Source organism: Loxodonta africana, chromosome 7 (genome assembly GCF_030014295.1).
Source record: "Loxodonta africana isolate mLoxAfr1 chromosome 7, mLoxAfr1.hap2, whole genome shotgun sequence".
Classification (NCBI taxonomy): Eukaryota; Metazoa; Chordata; class Mammalia; order Proboscidea; family Elephantidae; genus Loxodonta; species Loxodonta africana.
This window is the reverse complement of record NC_087348.1, coordinates 6460100-6485915: the sequence shown is the minus strand read 5'-3', so window position 1 is coordinate 6485915 and position 25816 is coordinate 6460100. Positions and strand designations below refer to the sequence as shown.

The 25816-nt window shown below is 45.2% G+C and overlaps 1 protein-coding gene across 1 annotated transcript in view; it reads right to left on the bottom strand.

The window, feature by feature from the left end:
- Positions 1-8686: 8686 nt before the first annotated feature.
- The window catches only part of TESMIN (testis expressed metallothionein like protein), a 40558-nt gene continuing 23428 nt past the window's right edge, over positions 8687-25816 (bottom strand). Inside the window, exons 6-9 of the mRNA XM_003419535.3 lie at positions 15604-15706; positions 12695-12832; positions 11276-11451; positions 8687-9141 (exon numbers count right to left, since the gene is read on the bottom strand). Coding sequence (XP_003419583.2) covers positions 8949-9141; positions 11276-11451; positions 12695-12832; positions 15604-15706 — 610 coding nt within the window. The 3' untranslated portion in view covers positions 8687-8948. The remainder of the gene's footprint in view (positions 9142-11275; positions 11452-12694; positions 12833-15603; positions 15707-25816) is intronic.

The following is a 25816-nucleotide window of genomic DNA, read 5'->3' as shown; positions in this document are numbered from 1 at the left end:
GCACCTCCGTCCCCCACCCCTTTGAGACCCTCGGTAAGACCAGACCCGTTGCCCTGCTCCGTGTCTCTTTCCACCTTCACATGGGCCCTGCGGTCCCCTCTGGGCCCCCTCTCCTCCACACGTTCGTTCCTCCTGGGGCCTTGGCTCTCCCTGTCCCAGGCCTGCGTAGTCAGTCCTGGCCCATCCCCTGCGTGGTCTGAGCAGCTGCCTCGTCCTCGGCTCCCTCCCCTCATCATCCTCCTGTGTCCTCTGCAATGTTTCTTTAACTCTGGGCTCTCGGACTTGGGCTGCATCAGAATCCCAGGAGGCTTGAGCCTGCGGCACTGGGATGGGGCCTGGACCTGCCCTTCTGACAAGCTCTCCGTGCTGCTGTGCTGCTGCGGGTCAGGCCCACGCCTCACACAGCTCGTCATCCACACAGCCCACCCTCCTGTCTCATCCCCTCTAGCCTCGCCCCTTCCACCCTGCAGCCGCAGCTGTGGACACCCCCACCGCAGCTAGCCTGGCTCACCAGCCCCTCTGCTCAGCTCTCCCGCAGTTGCAGTCCCACACTGCCTCCCTCACCTGAGACCTTTGCACTCATCCCTCCCCACACCTGGTAAACTCCTACACATCCACCAGTGTCCACTCTGGGGTCACCTTCTCAAGGAGCTCCTTGCTCCACCTCGCCCGGCGCGTCTGGGCTCCCCCGCTCAGGTCGGATGCTTATACTTACTTCTCTGTTTGCTGATGGTCCCCCCTCATTGCACTGTGGCTCCTCAGGGACATGTCCTACTTTGTGCATGGACAGCCAGCACAGCGGCCCAGCACGGAGGAGGGACCGCCAGGGCAGCCCAGCCCCGGGAGACCCAGGAGGCCACACACAGCTGTCCCCTGGCTTCCCCCCCATCACCTCCCTGTTTGGCAGTAGAAGTAAAAGTTGTTAACACGGTCTGGTGCACTTCCAAATGAATGTAGAGGAAACACTGAAGACAAAATTCAAGACTCACTGATAATTAAAAAAAAAAAAAAACCTCTCGGAAAAATAAGGCTAGAGGAGACCTTCCACAACTTGATAAAGAACATCTACCAAAACCCACAGGTGGCATGACGTCATGCTTGGTAAGGCAGAGGGTCAGTGAAAGAGAGGAAGACCCCTGATGAGATGGACTGACACAGTGGCTGCAAACAAGCGGCTCAAACATAACAATTGTGAGGATGTCGCAGGACCGGGCGGTGTTTCCTTCTGTTATACACGGGGTCCGGGGTCGCTACGCGTAGGAACCCACTCAGCAGCACCTAACGACAACAACAGCATGGTGTCTAATGGTGAACACTGAACGCTTTCCCGCTAAGACTGGGAACCGGGCAGGGATGTCTGCTCTTGCCACTTTTGTCCAAAATTGCTCCGGGAATTCTAGCCAGTGCAGTAAGAAAAGGAAATAAAAGTTGTACAGACCAGAAAGGAAGAAATAAAACTGTCCCCATTCGCAGATGGCGTGATTCCCAAAAAATCTACTAAAAAACTCTAGAACAAATAAGTGAGTTTAGCAAGGCCTTAGGATACAAAGGAAACATACAAAAATTGGTTGTATTTCTATACACCAGCAATAAATACAGGGACACTGAAGGAAAAAATACAGTGCCATTTACAGTCACTCAAAAAATAATAACTATAAATACAGAAAAACACCTACAGGATTTGCATGCTGAAAGCTAAACAATGTTGATTAAAGAAAGCAAAGAAGGTCGAAATAAACGGAGAGGCATACCATGTGTTATGGATTGAATTATGTCCCCCTAAGATGTGTGTCAACTTGGCTAGGCCATGATTCCCAGACGGTGGGGTGGCTGTCCGTCATTTTGTGATCTGATGTGATTTTCCTATGTGTAGTAAATCCTAAACTTTATTATGTTAACGAGGTAGGATTAAAGGCAGTTATGCTAATGAGGTAGGACTCAATTTATAAGATTAGGTTGTATCTTGAGTTAACCTCTTTTGAGATATAAAAGAGAAAATCGAGCAGAGAAGAAAGGGAGCTCATACCACCAAGAAAGAAGAGCCGGGAGTAGAGCATGTCCTTTGGACCTGGGATCCCTGCACCGAGCAACTCCTAGACCAGGGGAAGATAGACGACAAGGACCTTCCCCCAGAGTCAACAGAGAAATCCTTTCCCTGGAGCTGGCACCCTGAATTTGGACTTCTAGACTCCTAAACTGTGAGAAAATAAAACTCTGTTTGTTAAAGCCACCCACTTGTGGGATTTCTGTTATCGCAGCAGATAACTAAGACGCTGGGTTCGTGAGTTGGAAGACTCAACATAGTTGTTGCTGGTTGCTATCCGGTAGATTTTGACTCACGGTGACCCGTGTATGCAGAGTAGAACTGCTCTATAGGGTCTTAAGGCCATGGTCTTTTTCTTCTGAGGCGCCTCTGGGTGGGTTCAAACCAACAACCTTCTACCTAGTGGTTGAGCACTTAACCATGTGTGCCACTCAGGGACTCCCTCAACATAGCAAAGACGTGGATTCTCTCCAAACTGACAGACAGGTTTAATGCTTGTTGTGGTTGTTAGGTGCCATCGAGTCAGTTTGAACTCATAATGACCCTGTGTGCAACAGAACGAAACACTGCCGGGTCCTGCGCCATCCTCACAATCCTTGTTGTGCTTGAGCTCATTGTTGTAGCCACCGTGTCAATCCATCTCATTGGGGGTCTTCCTCTTTTTCAATGACCCTCTGCTTTACCAAGCATGATGTCCTTCTCCAGGGACTGATTCCTCCTGATAACATGTCCAAAGTATGGGAGACATAGTCTCACCATCCTTGCTTCTAAGGAGCATTCTGGCTGTACTTCTTCCAAGCCAGGTTTGTTCGTTCTTTTGGCAGTCCCTGGTATAGTCAATATGTAATGTAATTCCTATCAAATCCCAGCAATAGATTTTAAAAACATAGCAAGATTATTCTAAAATTTATATGGAAAGACAAAGGAACTAGGATAGCTAAAACAATTTTGAAAAAGTATTGAAGTGGGACGAATCAGTTTACTAGATTTCAAAACTTATTAGTTTTAGTAATCAAGACTGTGGTATTGGCACAGATCAATAGAACAGAACAGAGAACTCATAAGTCAAAACCAAACCCGATGCCTTCAAATTGATCCTGACTCAGAGAGACACTTTATGACAGAGTAGAGCCGCCTCCTGGGGTTTCCAGGCTGTAATCTTTACAGAAGCAGACTGCCACTTCTTCCTCACGTGGAGGGGCTGGTGGGTTCTAATCGCCCATCTTTGTGTTAACGGCCTAACCACTGGGCCACCAGGGCTCCTTAACCCATAAGTAGACCCACATAAATATGCCCAAATGATGTTTGACAGAGGTTCAAAAGCAGTTCAATGGGGGAAGGATAGTCTTTTCAGCATACCCGGGTGCTGGAGAAATTAAACATCATTAGGGAAAAAAGGGGCCTCAGTGTATAAAAAAAATTAACTTCAAATGGATCAGAGACCGTCTTAGTTCTCTAGTGCTGCTCTAACAGAAATGCCACAAGTGGATGCTTTCACCAAACAGAAATTCATTCTCTCAGAGTCTAGGAGACTAGAAGTTCCAATTCAGGGTGCTGGCTCCAGGGGAAGGCCTTCCCTCTCTGCTGGCTCTAGGAGAATGTCCTTGCCATCGATCTTCCCCGGTCTAGGAGTTTCTTAGCACAGGGACCCAGGTCCAAAGGACGTGCTCTGCTCCAGGTTCTTTCTTGGTGATAGGAGGCCCCCTGGTCTCTCTGCTGGATTCTCTCTTTTATATCTCAGAAGAGATTTATTCAAAATACAACCTAATCTTGTAGATTGAGTCCTGCCTCATTAACATGACTGCTTCTAATCCTGCCTCATTAACATCATAGGGGTAGGATTTACAGCACACAGGAAAATCACATCAGATGACAAAATGGTGGACAATCGCACAATACTGGGACTCCTGGCCTAGCCAAGTTAAGTCATATTTTGGGGGGACACAATTCAATCCACAACATAGACTTACTTGTAAGAAGTCAAACAATAAAATTTTTAGAAAAAACATTGGAGAAAATTGTTGTTATCTAGGCAAGGAGTTCTTGGACTTGACAGCAAAAGCGCGATCCATTAAAGGGAAAGCTGACAGCTGGGCCTCATCAAAATTAAAAACGTTTGCTCTGAGAAAGACCCTGCAAAGAGGGTAAAAAGACAAGCTTTGTCTGGGAAAAAGATTTTTTTTTTTATCAGACCACATATCTGATAAAGGACTAGAATATATAAAGAACTCTCAAAATTCACAGTTAAAAAAAAATCCAATTAGAAAATGGGTGAATGACACAAACAGGCATTTCACTGAAGAGGATATACGAATGGCAAATAAGCACATGAAAAGATGTTCAACTTCATTAGCCATTAAACCAAAACCAAACCCATTGCGGTCGAGTCAATTCCGACCGATAGTGACCCTACAGGACGGAGTAGAACTGCCCCATAGAGCTTCCGAGGAGCGCTTGGTGGATTTGAACTGCTGACCTTTTGGTTAGCAGCCGTAGCACTTAACCACTACACCACCAGGGTTTCCTCATTAGCCATTAGGGGAATGCAAATGAAAACCACAATGAGATGTCGCTACACACCTATTGGATTGGCTGAAATAACAAACGGTGACCACATCAAACGCTGGAGGAGGCCGAGGGGCTGGATGGCTATCCCTTGGTGGGAATGTAAAATGCACAGCCACTCGGGAAAACAGTTCAGCAGTTTGCTTAAAAATCAAACATTCAACTACCATACAACCAAGCCAGCAATTAGCTCTGGGCATTTATCCCAAAGAAACGAAAATTTATGTTCACACAAAAACCTGTACACAAACGTTCATAGCAGGTTTATTCATAATCACCAGAAACTAGAAGCCACCCAGGTGTCCTTGCGGGGGTGGGGGGCGGGAGGTAAACAAACGGTGGTCCATCCAGACCGCGGGTTGTGGTTGTTGGGTGCCGTAGAGTCCATTTCCACTCGTAGCAATGCCATGTGACAGAGTAGGACTGTCCCAGAGGGTTTCCTAGGCTATAATCTTTATGGGAGCAGATCGCCAGATCTCGTCTCCCATGGAGCAGCTGGTGGGTTCAAACTACTGATCTTTTGGTTAGCAGCCGAGCACTTTACCTCTGTGCCACCAGGTCTCCTTACTCCTTACTAATAGAGAGGAATGAAGCCTTGATCCACGCAGCAACTTTAGGGAACATTCGGGGAACCATGCTGAGTGAAAAAATCCATCCCAGAAGGTTAGGTACTATATGGCTCTATTTATATAATATTCTTGAAATGACAGCATCATGGAAACGAGAGCAGATTAGTGGCTGCCAGGAGTTAGAGAGGGGGTTGGCGGGGTGGGGATGGGGGTGGCTGTAAAAGGGCAACAGGAGGGACCTTGTGGTGCGGGATGTTCTGTGTCCCCGTCAACGTTCTCGCATGATCTCTAGCACGGCTTTGCAAGACGCCGCCACTGGGAACCTGGGCGGAGGGCTCGCCGGCTCTGCCTGTATTACTTCTCACGAGGCAAGTGAATCTAGGCTTACCTCAGAACACAAAGTTTAATTGAAAAAAAAAAAAACAAAGGTAAACAAATATTTTAGGGAATCGCGAAAAAAAGAAACAAAAAGATTGCTGCTGCAGCCTCTGTCTTCATGACGCTGGAACAATATTTTAATAATCTGCCTATTTCCAAAAAAGATACATAATGGTTTTATAGCAAAAGATGCATACGATAACCCCCAAGTCCTGTGCCATCAAGTCAATTCCGACTCCTAGCGACCCTACAGGACAGAGTAGAACTGCCCGAGGGTTTTCTGGACTGTCATCTTTATGGAGGCACATTGCCTCGTCTTTCCCCCGAGGATGGGTTCGAACCTCTGACCTCTTGGCTAGCCACCAAGCACTTAATTACTGCACTACCAGGGTTTCTTCTGCACACAATAACCAAAAAACCAAACGCATTGCTGTTGTGTAGATTCCAACTCCTAGTGACCCTATAGGACAGAGTAGAACTAACTGCCCAAACGGTTTCCAAGGAGCGGCTGGTGGATTCGAACTGCTGACCTTTTGGATAGCAGCCCAGCTCTTAACCACTGTGCCATCAGGGCTCCACTAGGACAAATAAAATCCAAATAAAAAAAATTAAAGTGCTGTGGAGAAAAGGAGAGAGTTATCCCCAAACCTGGGCTACTGTAGTTTCTGCTATGGGATAGTACATTTAGTTCTGAGTTTCTCAACAGTCAAGGCAAAAACAAAACAAAACAAAAATCAAGCCTTAGCGTTTTTATCAAAGTTTGTTGCTGAAAAAGAAAGTATACCATATTTAAGGGACTCAGACTTTTCCCTGATAGCCAATTCTTGTTACACAAAGAAGCTTGGCATGATCCCTGCCTTCAATTATAATTTTATAGAAGATAGAAACCACATGACATTTCCTATTATCAACCATGTTTTAAAAACGTAGAAAACTGTGCACTGTCCTTTGGTGGTGGCATTTCTTTGGGGAAAAGGTTTTCGAGGGTCAGGAGTGTAGCTGGTGATTTCATCAATTCTTTCGGTTTGGAATTCCGACAAGCTAATTTCGGTGATATTGGCTTTCTTTCTTCACCTTAATCAAACCCTGCATTTTATAATAATCATAATTACGGATAGCATTTTATACTACAGAAATGTTCTCATTTAAAAAATGAGATGTGCCACTTTTTTGAGATTCACTCTATTTACTACCTTTGTGGTATTTAATGGAAATGGAATTAGAAACAGAAAAAGGAAAGCTGGCTGTGTTGGAACTTTGTGATTAGATGGGTTGGGAGGTCGTAGCTATTTTGCAGATAAACGGTCCAGAAGCCTCAGTTTTGAGTACAGTTTTCTGAGCCGTTACTAAGTGTAGCTCTGGGCCAACCCAGCATAATCCTTGAATCCTTGAATCCTCCTAGGTGCTCTATTAGTTGTACCAATGGTATAAAAAGCAAGGTTTTACTTGATCGACTGTGGGAGGTCCTGGGTGGCACAAAGGTTAAGCTCTCGACTACTAACCAAAAGGTTGGCAGTTCCAACCCACCCAGAGGTGTCTCAGAAGAACGGCCTGGCGATCTGCTTCTGAAAGATCACAGCCTTGAAAACCCTGTGGAGCACAGCTCTACTCTGACACACAAGGGGCCACTGTGAGGCGAGTCTCCCCACGGCAACTGGCTTACCCAGCGCTGCCCTTCTTTCCTGGGGATTATTTCACCGTACAGAGTAAAGAGAGGGCAAGGACAGAGAAATCTGGACACTCTACAACTAGAATGGCGAGGCCTGACAAAGAGCAGCTAGATAACTTGATAGTCCAACCGACCTGCCAGTTATGACCCACGTTTTAATAATAAAATACTGTGCTTGTAGTTACAGTCAACACTGCAGTTATCTACCCAATCAAAACACCTGCAGCTCTGATTTCTTCTCTCTTAATAAATAAAATTCCGTGTGTCAAATAAAGCCACCACTCTAGGTATGGAAGCAAACCCCACTCACATGGAAAGCTCTCGGCCTTCACTCCCTATGCAGGGCTCTGAACCCCCCTCGGCGCCCCAGTCTCGGCATCGATAGGAACAGGACGCTGCACCCAGACCTGCCGGTGACCACATCTGCCCTCCATTGCAGCCCGTGGGCCCTAGGGGTCAGCTGCGGATGCAGTGGGGAAGAAGTGGTTCTTTCTCCCTCTTTGGTGCCCTGTCTGACCTGGGCTGCCCCAGATACAGCTCTACAGAATGCTGCCAGCTCCTCCTGCTCCTTGGTCCCCAGAGTGTCCCTTGCCCTGACGTGTCAGCAGATGAGTTTTATAAGCATCCTCTAAGTGGCCAGCACCATCAATGAAGACAGAAACGTGAAGGCCATTGTCTCGATTACTTCAGGGGGGCATCTACAAGACAAAGGTGCCCTAGTGGTATAGTGGTTGAGTGCTCAGCTACTCACCAAAGGGTCGGTGGTTCGAACCCACCAGCCATTCCACGGAAAAAAGATGTGGCACTCTGCTTCTGTAAAGGTTACAACCTTGGAAACCCTACGGGGCAATTCGACTCTGTCCTATAGGGTCACTATGAGTCAGAATTGACTCGACAACAACAGGTTTGGTTTGCTTTTTGGTTTATCCATAGAAGCATGTATTTTCAATTACTAAATAAATTCCAACAACTGAAGACATTTGAAACTTTTATTCATCTTTGCTTTTGCAACAGAACCAAAAGACAGTCAACTGTATAACCATTCCTACCTAATGGTTTCTACGAACTATTTTAACCATATTTTACAAACAATAATAATATGCAACAATAATTATGGAGAAGTTAATTGAATTCTAGGTCCTTTCCACAATTCAAATAGAAAGACTTAACAAACTAGATTTTTAAGCCCCACAACGCAGCTCACTTCGGTGGGAACCTGGTGGCCGAGCTCACCTTCAAGGGCCGTAGGAGACCCCGGTCCCTCATTCCTCCCTGGGTGGTGCCCATGGTGCAGAAATTATCTGGGGCATTTGGGAATTCTCTAGAGATTTTAAGTTGTATCATAACACCCCATTTGGAGGCTTTGTTTCTAAATAATTTGATAAAATGAAACCCGGGAGGACTCTGTGCAGGCCGCCTCTGGAGGAAGGGTCCCTGGGGAGGAGGAAGTTGATGGGAACGGACTCACGTTCTCTCTAGGCCTGGCCTCCAGCCGTGCTCCCAGGACTGGCAAACAACTGTTCTGTCACACGCCTCCTCAGAAACAGGCACCGTGACTGCCAGATCCTTTAGCGAGCCCCCGAGTCACCTCACTGATGCAGAGGGGACGGTGATCTGGCTGCTGACGCAGACCCAGCCTTGCGCTTCTCACTGAACCTTTCCAAGCTACAGATTTCAGTCAGGACAGAGACAAAACCGACATGTGTTCTTTCTGTGCTGCACCCTACTCCATTTTCAGTCCTCTGGACTTGAACTCGATGTGGAGAATCTGGGACAGGCACCTCCCAAACTCCTCCAGGATCCGCTGCTCGGCCAGGCACTCGGGGCAGCGTTCCTTCTCTGCCTCCTCGCCCTGAGCCAGCAGGCAGGCACAGGTGGCTTCCACCACCTCCCAGGAGATGCACGTGAAGGACCGCCTGCAGACAGACAGGCAGAGGTCACAGCCAAGCTCCCGTTGTCCTTTGGTGCCTTTCATACTCAAGGGAACACCCTTGTCCATGGCATCTCTAAAAATGCCATTGGCTAAAATCTAATGTTGCCTTCCGGATATTGAAAACCACTACCTTTGACAACGCAGAGGACAGGAGAATCCGCCAGTTCTCAAACATCCCTCTAAAGTGAACTCACCGGCAAACCCAGCCAGAGGACCCTGGGCCCAGTCATCTGCTGAGGGCCGGGCACAGCCAGTGCAGCCAGATCGTGGACAAGGCAGGTCCTTGGGCCAGGCTGACCCGAGCCCTGGGCACAGGGTCTGTGCTAAGGAGCCAGCTGCCGACAGCCGCGCTGGGGGTGCCCTCCCTCCAGGAGCATTTGGGGCTACAGATGGTGGGGCTACTTGGGTAATGAGAAGGGACCCCCTGCAGGACGGCCTCACCTTGGAGTGCCCCTCGGAGGCTAGACAGAGGCTCTGAGAGACAAAGCCCATTGCATCTCACAGGACCAGCCCTTCTCCTCATGGAGTGCCCACGTGAAAAATTCCAGCAAAAGTTTATAAAACATTGAGAAGTATTGGTTTTTGAAAATAGACATGGGTGCTGGGATTGGCTAAAGTCTGTATGTAAAGACAATCCAGGAGTTGCGAAATTACTGTGAAGTTCCTGAGTGGCTCAAGCCGTTAAATACCTGGCTACTAACCAAAAGGTTGGAGGTTTGAGTCCACTCAGAGACACCTAGGAAGAAAGGCCTGGCAATCTACTTCTGAAAGATCACAGTCTTGAAAACCCTACAGAGGGTCTGGGGAGCCCAAGAGACAGAAAGGGCCACATAAACCAGAGACTCCATCAGCCTGAGACCAGAAGAGCTAGATGGTGCCCAGCTACCACCAGTGACCCCTGACGGGGAGCACGGCAGAGAGGCCCTGACGGAGCAGGAGAAAAGTGGGGTGCAGATCTCAAATTCTAGTAAAAAGGTCAGACTTAGTGGTCTGACTGAAACTGGGGGACCCCAGAGGACGTGGCCCCTGGAGTCTCATTAGCCCAAAACTAAAACCATTCCCGAAGCCAACTCTTCAGACAAAGATTAGACTGGACAATAAGACAGAAAATCATACTGGTGAGGAGTGAGCTTCTTGGCTCAAGTAGACACATGAGACTATGTGGGCAGCTCCTGTCTGGAGGGGAGATAAGAGGGCAGAGGAGGACAGAAGCTGATTGAACGGACACAGAAATACGAGGTGGAGAGGAGGAGTAAGCTGTCTCATCAGCGGGAGAGCAACTAGGGTGACATAACAATGTGTGTACAAGTTTTTGTATGAGAAACGGACTTGAGTTATAAACTTTCACTTAAAGCACAACAACAACAAAAATCCTATGGAGCACAGGTCTACTCTGACACACATGGGGTCGCCCTGAGTAAGAATCGACTCGTTGGCAACTGGGTTTTAAACACGAACGATGAAATGGCCCTTGTCGAAGGTGAGAGGGCAGAGCTGCCCTCGGGACAGAAGTACAGCGACGTCACCAGACCAAACTCAACAACAACCGCCACAACAGTCAACCCAGCGTGCACATTCCGATTTCAGGGATAACACTGCCACCCACAACCTAACCAAGTATGTGGCCACGCTCTGGCACGTTTTCACTGACAAAGACCTCTGCAAGGTTCAGTGATGGACATTTGTTATGTCTCTCTAACCAAATAAGCATGAGTTTGGCTTTGCAAAATGGTATTAATTAACAACATCAGGAACTTTGTCATGACATGATCCATTACACTGAACCCAAAGACATTTTTAAATGAATATATCTTGTCTAACTCATAGTAAAATTATTACTCAAAGTCTGAGACCTAAGGGGATTATAATGTGGTCTCAAAATAATTAAAAGGGAAAATACGCAGTTACTCTCTGGATCCATAACCACTTCAGTGAGGAACGGGTTCCAGCAGCGGCCCCTAGGAAACACGGAGCAGCCCCAGCAGAGCAGAGGGGTCCCTCCTTTCCTCGCCCCGCTCCCCCCTGCAGGTGCCGTCTTCCCATGCACCGGCTGTCTGGAACTCTCCCCTCAAAGGCACCTGTTTCCCTCTTAGGAGGAATGAGATCAGGGTACCCACCGATCTTTTCTGGATTTGGGTAGGGCTGAGAATTTGGCTGGTGACGAAAAGTGGCTGTCGTCCAGTCTTCCAATTTCCATGGCGTTCGGCAGGCTCATTAGCGTTTTTCGTTCTGGGCTTTCATCATAGTTTTTGCAACCAATGCATTTGCAAATAGAAGAACACATGATTTTGGCCTGGGAATATAAAATGCTTCCATGAAATTAGCTCACCCCACACGCCACCATAGGAGTCGACTCGACGGCAGTGGGTTTTAACGGGTACATGTCGTCAAGACTGGCAAACCCTAGTCCTGCCTTAGAGTCCTTTGTTTATATTTGTGTGCATGTGTGTGTAATCTGCCAATTTTCATACAAAAGGAGGAGGAGGAGGAAGAGGAGGAGGAGAAGCAGCAGCCTCGGCAGAGCATCGAGGTGCAAATGGCCTGTGGTCCTCGTGGGGACAGAGCCGTGCTGCTGACAGCCAGGGCAGGAGGGGGAGGGGCGTGTATGGGTGTAAGTGGGGCCATGTCGGGGCGTTTGTGGCTGTGAGCATGTGCATGGGGGGTGTCCGTGCTGCACCTGGCAACCCGGGCCCAACTCTGCCCTCACACCAGCCTGAAGCCCTGTCCTTTCTCACCTCAGAGCAATCACAGCCTGTGTCCCTCGGCCACCAGCGCTGGCAAATGCCAGTGGGGAGTCAGAGGCTGGAGCTGCCAAGTGGTTTTCGGCTTCCTCTATTTCAGCCCTGGGGGTGGGGATGGGTTCCCTCATGCCCTTTCCAGGTCAGAGACGCCTCTAGAAGGGGGGCTGTCATTTACTCAGCACCCCGGGGGATTTGGAGCAGAGGGTTTTCAGGATTTCTGGTCCTTTTGAATGCAAACACTAAAGGACTGTGATGTCCCTTCCCTCCACATGGCAGGGCCTTTGGAGGGGGGCTGGGTAAAGGTTTCCTGGGGCCGGTGAGCCCTTCAGGGAGCAAAGATTTCTGGCTGTGTTTTAGAGTCCTGGGCTGGGGGGCTGCTAGGTCGGCTTACTCCGACCTTTTAATGTTCGTCTCTTAAGCCTGGCCTTCCACCAAACCAAAAAACCAAACCCACTGCCGTCGAGTCAATTCCGACTCGTAGTGACCCTATAGAACAGAGTAGAACTGCCCCATAGAGTTTCCAAGGAGCACCTGGTGCATTCGAACCGCTGAACTCTTGGTTAGCAGCCGTAGCACTTAACCACTATAACACAAGGGTTTCCGTGGCCTTTCACAGCAGCCTTTTAAACAAACCTACAGGCACCCTGAGAGCCTTGAGCCCAGAGAAAGACACCCTTTGAAGGAAGCTTCCCAGCTGCTTGGCTGCCAGGGACTGAGGGCTCCCTCTCTTTACTTGGACCAAAAGTTGACCCGTTTTGTTTTGTTTTAAACAATGCTAGGAAGCGGGTTACTAACCTCGTAGCACTCGCAGTAATTCTTGAGGCAGCCTGACCGCCTACAGTTGCAGCCTTTGTTATGTCGAGGCTTGACGTCTCCCAGGTTCCCTGTCCCGATTTTTGGTTGGAACGCCTCTGGATTTCTATCAAGACATGCCTAAGATGGAAAATGCAAAACTCCATAAAGACGTACTTTATTATTTAAAAATAATGCTCAGTGAAAGGTGCCTTACCTACCAGTCATAATTTAAAACAGTTTGGAATTTTAGATGAGCCACAATCAACAGTGAGGCTCCTTCCATAATTAAGAAGGTGTGTCTCCTTGTTTATAAGAATTTCCACACTTACACGTATGTTGTTGTTGTTGTGTGCCGTCGAGCCGATCCCGACTCATAGCAACCCTGCAGGACAGAGTAGAACTGCCCCATAGGGTTTCCAAGGCCGTCATCTTCACAGAAGCTGACTGCCACATCTTCCTCCTGCGGAGCGGCTGGTGGGTTGGAACCGCCGAGCTTTGGTTAGCAGCTGAGTGCTTAACACTTGCGCCACGAGGGCTCCCATAGCGCCTTCAGACTTGGCTTTCTTATGAGTTTCAAAGTCATGTGTATTTATTGTAGAAAGCTAATAGAAGGTAAAGGCTCAAAGAAAATTACTCTTTCCACATGCCATCCTTCCTCCCAGCACTTCTCGTGCAGTTTGTTCCGTGATAGTTAGATCATGGTACTGTAATAACAGCTCATACCATTGGATGTCTTGCTGTGTGATTTATAGGTACTATCTCATCTAATCTTCACAGCAACCTGGGGAAGTAAATACTATTGTTGTTGTCCCCATTTTACAGAAACTGAGGCACCTAAAACTCAAACCCGTTGGCATCGAGTTGATTCCAAATTATAGTGACCCTGCAGGACAGAGTAGAATGGCCCCATAGGGTTTTCAAGAAGCACCTAGTGGATTTGAACTGCTGACCTTTTGGTTAGCAGCCACAGCTCTTAACCACTACGCCACCAGGGTTTCCAAGCAGAGGCACAGAGAGGTTAAATATATTGCCCAAGATGGTAGGTAAGTGATGGAACCTGGATCCAAAGTCTACATGCTGACTTCAAAGCCAGGCTCTCAGCCACTGGGCTGGGTCTTTCTCACACAGCACACGTAGCTCTTGGTGTCCTGCAGCTCTTCTACCTACCTGCTTATCTACTTACCTACTTATCTATCTCTCTGTTTGTCATCCATCTATCACATACATAGTTTTTAATTTCAAAGCGACTCAGTGCTTCTTGAGGAAATTCCAACAATATAGAAGATAAGGTGAAGGAGGCCCTCTGCCTCCCTCCACGCACCCCAGAGGCTCCCAATGGGGAGCTGTGCTAAAGTTCTATTGGACAGTGTTGCCTGGAGTGGACTGTTTTTACCGTTTTACTGAAGCATGACAGACACATAGTGAAAGGCTCACATCTCAAGGGTGACGAGTAAGGAACATGCACACTTGCACACACCCCGGGCAGGGCAGAGCGCATTTCCAGCCCCTGGAAACTCTCGTGTCTCCTCTCCAGTGATGCACCCCAACAGGAACCATGATCCGATGTCAGCACTCTATCAGTCCTGCTCTGGGGCTTCACGTAAACGGAGCCCCATGGCAGGTCCTCTGTCTGGCTCTCTCATTCTGCAAGCCATCTGTGAGATTCATCCGCCTTGTCCCCCAAGGCTGTGCTTCTTCCTTTTTCACTGGTGTGTAATATTCCACCAGATACCAGAGTACAGTGATCTTACCCACTCTACCATCAGTGGGCATTTGGGGTGCTTCCAGTTTGGGGCTATCATGAACGAAGCTGCTATGAGTGTCCCTCTATAAACCTTTTGGCAGACATTCACACTCCTTTCTGTTGGCTACAGCTTTAGGAATGGGACTGCTCAGTCACAGCATATGCAAACGTTTAGCTTTAGTAGCTGCTGCCGAATAATCTTCCAAAGTGGTTGCACCAATTTACATGCCCACCAGCAACGCATGAGAATCCCGAAGCTTTTTAAATGTGATTTTCACATGTTTAATTGCAGGCAGCCCCCTTTACCCCTGAGAAAGTGCTACAACACTGAGGTTTAGAGGCATCATGAATTTCTTGCGTCCTATGTATCTGGCTGTTCAAAATTGATTTTTTTTAAGCTGATTTACTGATTTGTCCATAATTCAAGAGGAAAATTAAATTATTTTAGACAAAATAAATAGACCAAGCATGGCACAGGATGATGAGTTTGTTCCGTCGGCACAGGAGAGTCTGAAATCTACTCTCGATGGGGCTCCGTCAAGCTCTCGGGGGGACTCCCTGGAGCAGGTCGCTGGTCCCAAACCTGGCTGTCCCTCCTCTCTGACTATCTGCAGTGCTAGAGACAGGTATAAAGACAGCAAGCTCCTGCGTTTAGACTTCAGCTGAGTAGCCCTCAGGCTATCTGAGTGAGTTCTGCCCCTTCAGAAAAGCCTACCTTCTCCCCTTCACCCAGAAGTGCGGGGGCTATAAATTCTTCAAGATGCAATGGCCAAGCTTTCGCCCAGTTCTCTGCAGACAGAGGACCACCCTGACCTTTTCAGACCACACTGAACTCTGGTTATCTGCTGCATGATGTGACCCAAATTCCTAGAGTCCAAGCCAAGACGGATTGGACATTTCCATGTTTTTAAATCAGAACTTCCCTGGATGCAGCCACACCTCTGAAGCCACCCCACGTGGGTGGAGGGTAAAGCTGAGCTCTGTAACAGCCCCCCCACGGGCCAGCACCCCCACATTCCGGAACGGGGTCACCGTCAGTGGATATCCCTTAAAACTTTGGGTTCTCCCAATGTTAAGATTGGAAATCTCTGGAGATAGCTTCATGAACGTCTCAAGCACTTTTAAATGCTTTTTAAAATGCATGCATTTGAAGGAGTTTTGTTACCTTAATGGCCTTAAACCGTTCAATTTCGTGGCGTAAATTGTTGCAACAATTATGGCGGCTGCAGTTGTTGCAAAAGTCTCCGCTGGCGAAGCAGTCGCAGTACCTGCAAGGAGAGGACAGCGTTGCAAGGGCCCAGAGGGACGGGGCGACGCTGTGGTGCCGGCCAGCGAGGGGGACAGAAACGTGCTGGCAAAGGGTGGTCAGAAACGCTTTCATGCAGACGGTTCCGGCTCCGTTTTTATATGAAAGTTAGAGCGCCTGGGACGGTGTTCTCCGGTGACAGAAGAAGGAGAAACTAGTGAAGAACCACTGCTTTCACAAGACAGGACTTTGCAAAGGGCAGCCCCTTCCTGACAAAAACAAGCCGTCCCCAAATGCCCATGCGGTTTTCCCAGCAGCTCTACAAGCTGGTGGGTAGGAACAGAAGGGCCGTTTTCCCATCAACCACCCCCAGCTGCAGCCACGACGGAAGGCGAGGTCACTTCCCGGCTAGACCTTGGCTGTGAGTGACAGGCGATGGTTATCTGGGACCTGGAGGTGAACCTGGCCTGGCCTTTATCTTAATGACTTCCATTCCGTGTCACGGAGGAAAGAGACACGAGTGGGGAGCGAAAACTGACGTGTGAAACGAGTGCCATTACGTTTCTATTATCACACGATCACGTTGCTGTTATCATAACGCCAGGGTCGCCCGGGGATTTGGATTCTAAAAAATGGCGGCATCAGTAGAGTCCCTCCGGGAACACGGTGATCCTGGGGTTCCTGAAGCGTAACGGCGCTCCTGGGGCGGGATGGCAGCTGCAGGGCCCTTCCCTGACGGCTTTTCCTCAGACATCCATCAGTGTCTGTAGCCGAGAACTGCCCTCGTGCTCCACCACGGAAGCATCTGCAGGCCTATGGTTTAGATTTTTCAGCATGGGCAAGGACAAGACACTTTCCTTAACTCATGTAAAAATTTGGTGCCCAAGCAAGGACTCCTAATATCCTACCTGTAACCCGCACCCGAGAGAGACTTCGGGAAGCTCGCCGGCCACTCCACTCCGATAGTGACCAGACAAGACCCAGAAGTGCCTGAGCCTCATGGCAAAACCATGTTTAATCGGAACCAGTTCTCTTCCCACAGCATGGGTCATTGACAAGACCACCACCTCGTTCCCCCCGCCCCCTGCCAGTGGATGAATTAGAGGCAAGTCTACTCAACAGGCGGAGAGGGCTGACACAGCCCTCTCTGGGCCAGAGCTTGGAGTACGAGGGGAAAATGAAAGTTTTTCCTGAGACTCTCTCACAGGATGGACGAAGGGGAAGGAGACAGTAACAGGAAGGCCTGGAGGCTGGGAAGCGGCGGGGTGAGAGGAAATCAACTTGGCCTTGTGCCAGCAGGAGGAGAGGGGAGAAGCAGCTCCCATAGAGTCGGGACTTGGCAGCACCAGGTTCCCCTGAGGTGGAGTGAAGGTGAGAAAAAAACAGAGGAAATTATCAATGTTATTTTTGGACACAGTTAGTCCCCACATTCCTTCCCATTTCAAGAAGCTGGGTTCTACCCCCCCACCGCCGTGGCAGAGGATGGAAATTATGCTCTGAGGTAAAACAATTGAGGGCTGAGATGTTACCATGAGCAAAAGAAGGAAAGGTGAATGCCGAGACCCCCAAGTGTCTTCTCCTACTCAGCTCCTAGGTTTCTGGAAGGAAATTGGAAAATTCTTCTTTGAGGACTCTGAACAGCCCAAAAAAAAATACAGAGAGAGCTTTACATTGAGGTTTCCCAATAAAATGGCCCAGTCATAGCACCCTATAGTGAAGCCACAGTGAGCAAGCACCCTCCCAGCACCAAGGACTCCCAGTTAGCTTATGCCTTATCCTTAAATATCAGCAGAGTAACAACTAGAAATCAGCAGACATATTGCGAGACCTTCCAGTATCAAAGACTAGGGCCTAAAGAAACAAACCATAAAAGCAACATGGAGGAAACAGAGACTGTGCAGGGAAAAGGAAGCTGTGGATGAGGGGATGATTGATCTCCTTAGAGAGATGAGAAAAGTGATTGCATCCATGAAGCAAGAACATGATGCTAAAAAAAAAAAAAGATATCCTGGAAAATAAAGATATCAGAGATGAAATACTTAACAAAGATGAAAACTAGAACAAAATAATAAATAAAACAGAGGAGGGGGGAAAGAAACCACAGGAGACCAGACAAAGTCCAATACCTAGAAGAGCTTCAGAAAGACAGAATTTTTAAAATGAAGGGGAGTAAATAATTCAAGGAAATCCCCCAGAACTAAAGGATATAGGTTTCCAAATTAAAAGTCTGCAAAGTGCCAAGCACAAGAGATGAAAGAGACCCAAACCAAGACATACCATTATAAAATTTCAGAACACTGGAAACAAAGAGAATATCCTATATGGTTTCAGAAAAAAAAAAAAAAAAAAACAGGTTTCATACAAAGAATCAAGAAAAAAAAATGATATCAAAATTTCAATAACAAGACCAGAAGCTAGAATAAAATGCAGCCAAGCCTTCAAAGTTTTGAAAATGATTTCCAACATGGAGTTATACTCCTAATACAAACTGTCATCTCAGTGTGAGGATAGACTAAAGCCTGTTTAGACATGCAAAGTATAAAAAATTATCTCCCATGCAATCTTCCTCAAGAAAGCTACTGCGGGATGTGCTATACCAAAACAAGGCAGTAAACTAAATGAGGAAGATCCAGGATCCAGGGAATCAAACACAAAACGGAAGTAAATGAAAGTCTTAGAACGGTGGTAAAGGGCAAGACCAAGCTGGCCTAGAGACCAGCCACTCCAGAGTGGAGCAGGTTGAAAGACTTCTTCAAGACAAATGTATTTGGGCATGTTGAGAAGAGATTTACACAACCAGAAGAGAGGTTAAGATTAAATCAGTGTTATGTACAGAGAGAAGTAAGTATTAAGTATTTAACTTGAGAGAAAAGGTAAATAAGTGCAGGAAAAGAACAGGAATCATGTCTCAGCGGTGATTGGTGTTTTCATAAAATATAAATACTTAATGCTGATCTAACCAAGTATATCTGAAGTCTGGGTATGGGGAATCTGTGTGGGGGACAGGAATTATGATGGGGAGGGGAATAAAAACAGCTAAATCCACATCTTTCATGGTATAAAAAAAATAGATCATGCCAAAACTGAAAAGTCAAGAAGTAGCAATTCAGGCAAGTTATTTAGATTTATGGAAGTAAATATGCCAATTAAAAAAAGTTAAAAGAGTTGAAAGTTCCTGGAGAACAGAAAAGAAGAAACGATTGTCAGAGAACTATTATTTTTTGTCACACGCCTTGTAGAACTATTTGGTTCTTTAAACTGTGTGCATATGTGTGTGTAAACTTGGATGAAAACAACTAAACTAAGAGAGCGAGAAAGAATAAATAAACTGAAATATTAAGAAATTAGACCCAAAATGCAGTATATAAAGACAGAGATTAAAATATGGAAGAGAGGTTAAGGGAAATGGTTGATTTTTAGAGGGGCTAATATATGTCTGATGGGCATTACAGAAGTAGAAAAGAGAACAAATGGGGGAGATGCATATTCGGAGTGAGAATATCTGTGAGATTTCCAGAACTAATGTAACTTGTGGATCCTCAGATTTAAGAAGCCTAGTGAAACCCAGGAAACAGAAATAAAAATAAAAAACACCAAAGACAAAAAAGTCTTAAGAGCAGCCAGAGAAAAAAGACTGATTACCTAGACTGAGAGTTAATTTCTTGTTAGAAATAATGAAAATCAGTAGGATAATATCTTCAAACCATTGAGAGAAAACCATTTGATCTAGAATTTTATACCTAGTTAAACTATCTTTACTCATATCTTTACTCATCAACTACCTAGGCACATTTATTTCCTTTTCTTGTTCTACACACTTTTGCTGAATGATTTTATTAACTCTTGCCTCTCAACTTTTAATTTTACGTTGATTTTAAAATTTGTATCACCAAACCTGCTCTCTTCTCCCATGCTCTAGGTCCTAAAATTCTCTTATTTCCCAAACATCATGAAATGGCTGCCCACACTTGTTGGTTGACCTTCTTGGTCTCCAATTTATTCTTTAACCTATCAAATTCTGACTTTTCCACTCCCACTGATTCTCAAGTTGATCAACAACCTTCTTATTGGAAAGCTTAAGGATCGTTTCAATGTGTTTTATCTGTCAGCAGCATTTGATATTATGCTTCAAAACCACATTCCCAACTTCTTACCATATATCTCTGCCTCCAACTCAATCTGTCCAAAACTTAACTTATGATTTTCTTCGTCATCCCTCACCTGGCTCAAGCTGCTCCTTCCTCCCGTGTTCCCTATCTCAGGTTCACGGTATCCCCACCCACAGAGTAACATAACCCCTGAGTCATTTCTGACAAGGTATTCTGACAATACCTTCCTCTTTTTTCCCACATCCAACAGGTTGCTGAGTTCCTGATTCTGCTCACAAATGCTTTTTTTGATTTCATTTTTTGACACAAGTAAATCATGTTTATTGTAGAAATTCTTAAAATACAAAGAAACAAACAAAAAACAAACTCAATTACTCAGTATTTCACTCCCTAGAGATGGTCATTTGGTGAATATATTTGACTATTTCTTTAAAATTATACACATTGAAATTAATATATGTTGTTTATATATCATATATATTTCTATATCATACTCTACACACTGTCCCACAGCTTGCTTTTATTACTTATCAATATATTATGAATGTCTCACATATAGATTCATGTATCATTTCAATGTATCATTTCTATAGTAGCATCATAGTTTATTTAATCATTTCCTGCATATTGAACATTTAGATTGTTTTAAACATTTTAGAATTGAAATCAAAACTATACCAGCTGCACCGGCCTCCTTCCTCTTCCTAGAACACTCTGCTCACTGGCTCTCTGTTGTCGCAGGGTCTTTGCACATGCTATTTCCTCTGTGTAGAACGCTCTCAGCCGTCCACTTTCAATCTACCCCCACCTAATTAACTCCTCCTCGTCCAAATACCACCTCCTCAAGGAAGCCTACTCTGGATGCCACACTGGGTCAACCAGCTTCCCCAGCCTGCCCGCCTGTTCTGCTCCTTGGCCACATTTTCCACAAGCCCATTCTGACCTTTATTTCTGTGATTATTAAATCACGTCTGCCGCCTCCCACTAGACGGTGAGTGTCGGAAGGGCTGGGGCCATGGCTACCTTGTTCACTGCGGTTTTCTTTGTTCCTCAAATCATGGGCACTCAAAAAATTTTGTGGAATAAATGAGTGAGTGAAAAATGCTACAATAAATATGCTTGAAATGTCTTTCAAACCCATGGCTTTCCTTTACAGCTACCACCTCTGCCTTAGATCAGGTATTCACCTCTTGTCTCTGGTGGTGCAATAGCGTCCTAATTCTACTTGAGACTTCTTTCCTTAACTTTACCTTTTGTGCTAATTTTCTATAACACATCTATCACGCAAAAGGAGGCAAAGAAAACGCAATAATCAGAAAATACAAGGTAAGGTGGATAAATAAGTCCAAAGATATCAACAATCAGACAAAGAATGCAAACGGGTTAAAGAAACCTATTAAAAGACATGGATTATTAGATTTACTCTTTTAAAATTCAGCCATATATAGGTCACAGTAGACACAGTTAAAACAAAACTACCACACAGAAAGTGGGAAAATAAAGAGAAGTTATAGAGCACAGCTTGCTAATATAATCCAAAAAGCATAAAATATGGGGCAGCGATACTAACCTCAGACAAAAAAGAATTTCAGGCAAAAAGCACAGGGATACAGAGGCATGGTATTTAACAGTTAATAGAAGAATTCACCGAAAAGATATAATAATCATAAATTTATGTACCCTTCACACTATAAACTCAAACTGTATAAACCAAAAACTGAATTATAAGGAAAAATACAGAGAAGTCCACAATCACAGTGACAAGTCTTAACATACTTTTATCAAAAACAGATAAATCATACAAAACTTCATAAGCATATAGCAGATTCAAACAACAAAATTAACAAACTTGAGCTAATGGGTAGACAGCTGCACCCAGCAAATAGAGAATATACATGTTCAAGTTAATATAGACTATTTGAAAAATTGGTCAAGCATTAGATCATAAAAGAAGTCTTATGGATGTCAAAGAATTGATATCAAACACACCACAATATCTGGCCACAGCATAATTAAATTTTAAAAATTAACAATAAAAATGTTTTACATGTTTAAAAAATGTTATAATTATACACATATACACATATATACATACATTGTGGCTACCTTGAAATGCATGTCTAAACAACTCTGAGTTAAAGACCATTACAGGGAAAATTACAAAATATTCTAAGCTAAAAAGAACCAAATGAATCTTAGAAGAAATGAGCAATATAACTGTTCAAATGAAACGTTCATTGCTGAACAGACTCATGCGGCAGGAGACCATTCGCCAACCTGTGGCTCTCCTTCCTTAGTAATACATTTCATGGAGACACAGCTAAGTTCCATCTCCCAGACCTCCTTGCATCTACACGGGCCGTTTGCTGAGTCTGGACAAAGGAAAGTGATGACGGTGGTAGATGACACCTCAGGACTGGTCGTGACACGTCCTGTGCAGCGTTCCTTGGTTGACCTTTTTCTGTTTCCCTTGTGTACTGACTGACTTGTGGCATAGGCAAAGGATGTTGGATATTGAATATACCGTGGACTACCAGAAGAATGAACAAATCTATCTCAGAAGAAGTATAGCCAGAATCCCCTTAGAAGCCAGGATGGTGAGACTTCATCTCACATACTTTGGACATGTTATCAGAAGGGATCAGTCCCTGAAGACGGACATCATGCTTGGTGAAGTAGAGGGTCAGCGAAAGAGAGGAAGACCCTCAATGAGATGGTTTGACACAGTGGCTGCAACGATGGGTTCAAGCATAACAACAATTATGAGGATGGCGAAGGACTGGGCAGTGTTTTGTTCTGTTGTGTATGGGCTAGCTATGAGTTGGAACTGGCTTGATGACACCTAACAACAACAACTGATTGGATGATGGAAAGGCTACTTTGAAATCACAAGATGGCAGATCCACGAGATGGAAGTGGGTTGGAAACCTCCATAACAGGCCTTGCCTGAATAAGAAATAAGCTTTCATGGTGTTAAGCCAGTGGGATTTTGAGGTTGTCTGTGTAGTCGCTGCTCATTTCCCTAGTACATAAGATTAACCTGAAGTTTAGGCAAATTGAAGTGAGAATTCATGAACTGGATGATAGAGCTCGAGATACTACCCAGAATGAACCACAGCCCAACACTCCCCACCTTTCCATCAGCTTTAGGGTCAAGGGTCTTGTTTGCAAGGAGATAAGGAGATGGAAAATTAAGAGAAAGAAAAGAAAGATGCAGCAATATGGAGGACAGAATGAGAGGGCCAAACACATGCGATTGGGTGCCCAGAAGGAGAGGAGAGAACTACTTGAATAGAGATATTATATGATGAAATGATGGTAAGAATGGTCCAGAATTAGTGGACGGTATTATTTCACAGATTTAGGAAGCACAAAATTTATCAAACAGGATAGAATGACACATTGTAGCGAAACTGCAGAATTCTAAAATAAAGAAGAATCTTAAAAGCGGCCAGAGAAAAGACAAGAGCAGTTAGATCCAGAAGAACCTCCTGACAGCAACAACGAAACCAGGAGACAGGGAACCAACACCTCCAAACGATGAGAGAAAAGGATTGTCAACCTGGAGTTGTCCAGATACCCTCCTATTATTAGCAATGAGGGTTAAAAATAAAAGAATAAGGACTGACAGGGAACACATCTTCGCTAAAGAAACTTTGATAGAATGTACTTCAGCAAGATGGAAAATGACACCAGAAGGCAGTATGAGGGCCAAGAAAAAACAGTGATCAAATAAAATGTACGGTATGACTTTAATGACACTGATAAATTTCTGGGATTAATAAAAGGACCAGACGAACAAAGTGGACAACAATAGCATGTTTCAGGCGGTGGGGAGGGTGGTGGTCAGAGTTAAAGGCTATTTTTCAAGATGAGGTTAAGATAACAAGTTAGATATGAATAAAAATATGTCAAGGTAAATCACTAAACCACAATTACACTCTATCAATTCCAAACTGGTACTGGGGGAAAACTAGGATAAGAAAAATGAATGTCAACAACCACCAAACTTAATCAGTCCTCCTCCCAAAATGCAAGCAAGAAGAGAAAACTAGAGAAGACCTGGGACAAATACCAACAAAAAATATGATTAAAAAAAAAAAACCCAAGCCCAAACGTATCAACAATTACCATCAATATCAATGACTAAACTCACAGTTAAAATACAAAACTTGACAGATTGGATTTTTCAGTCCAATTCTAAATTGCTTGCAAAGACTCTCCCGAAGACACAGAAAAGTTGAAAGTGAATGGGTGGTGGCAGGCAGGCCAGGAAGACACCAGAACGCTGGGCATCGCAGGCTGAGCCGTCAAGAACCGGCCTGGCACATGGACAGGTCTTGCAGACGAGGTTCGTCCAGGTACGGGAGGGCTACACAGCACACTTGAAGAGCGAGACTTCTATAGTAATGGCCTTATGTGGGACTCAAAGCAACAATGAAGACGACGCCCTCCTTTCAAGCACACACAGAGCCGTTAGAAAAAACCAACCATCTGCCACAGAGCAAGACTAACACGTTTCAGAGACTGGTACCAAGTCATTCCCTGTTCCCTGGCTTCGACACGATTGAGTTTGAGGTCAATATCAGAGAAGTACGTTTAAAAACTCCACGCATTTGGGAATCAAAAACAGGCTCCTAAACAACTCACAGATCAAAGAAGACATCATCGTGGAAATGTTAGGATACTTAGAACTGAATAATAATGGAAAAAGTACCTATCAAAACTGGTGGAACTGAGCGACAGTTACTTCAAAGGAAGATTATCTGCCTAAGTGCTTATCTTAAGAAAGAAGGGCGATTGAAAAGTAATCAGCATCCAGCTGAAGCAGTTGCGGGGGCGAGGGGGGGGGAGGGAACGAAGATGAAAGCAGGAATTAATGAAATAGAAAATAAACTAGAGAGGATCAAAAAGCCAGAAGGTGGTTCTTTGAAAAGTCAGATAAGATATACCTCTGGTAAGAACGAACAAGAATGAAAGAAAGAAGGCACGAATAAATGACTTAGGAATGAAGGCAGGGAGGGGGCCCACAGGTGCAGACACACATTTTTAAAAGAAAATAAGATCATATTATGAATAGCTTATGGCAAGAAAATTGAAAACGTAGATAAAATGTACAAATTCTCAGCAAATAAGAGCACGCCAAAACAGAGTTAAGGAGAAATAGAAGGTTTGAACAGTTCTAAGACGATTAAAGAAACAGAAGGTCTGAAGAGTTCTAAGACAATTAAAGGAATAGAAGGCCTGAACCGTTCTAAGACTATTAAAGGAATAGAAGTGATAGTTCAAAATTCTCCCACAGAGAAAATGTCAGAACCAGGTGTTTTTATAGGTGGATTTTACCAAATTTTCAAGGAACAGATCATTTCAATCTTATACAAAGTGTTCCAGAGACCCAAAGAATAAAGCAGAGAACACGTTCCAACCCGTTCCACGGAGACACCCTAACCTTTATGCCACAACCATACGAGAACCGCCGAGATGCCAAAACCACAAGGTAACCCCACAAATACAGACACAAAGATTCTAAACCGAACATTAACCAGCTCAGTCCAGGAGCACAGAAAGTAAAGGTGATCCGAAATAACCAGGCTGGACTTGTCCCAGGAATCCCAAGAGTGCAAGAATTAAGACATCTATAAAAGTCAGTCACCACATTAGCATATTAAAGCACGAATATCATATGATATAATCTGAATAAACGCAGAAAAAAACTTTGATAAAATTCAATACTCATGAATGATAAAAACTCTCAGGAAGCCAGGAATGGACGGTAACATCACTTTTAGTGGAGAAGCATTACATATTCATTTTGAAATCAGGGACAAGAGAACATTCGTTTTCTCTACTTCTGTTCCACAGTCCCGTTAGCACGTGAGAACAGAAAAAGAAATAAAAGGTTAAGACTTAGAAAGGAAGAAACAACTTTAAGTATTCACAGCTGATACGGACACCCAAAAAGTCTACAGACAGTTGTTAGAGACCATAAGGAAGAGTTTAATAGCTGGCTATCCGATCAATCT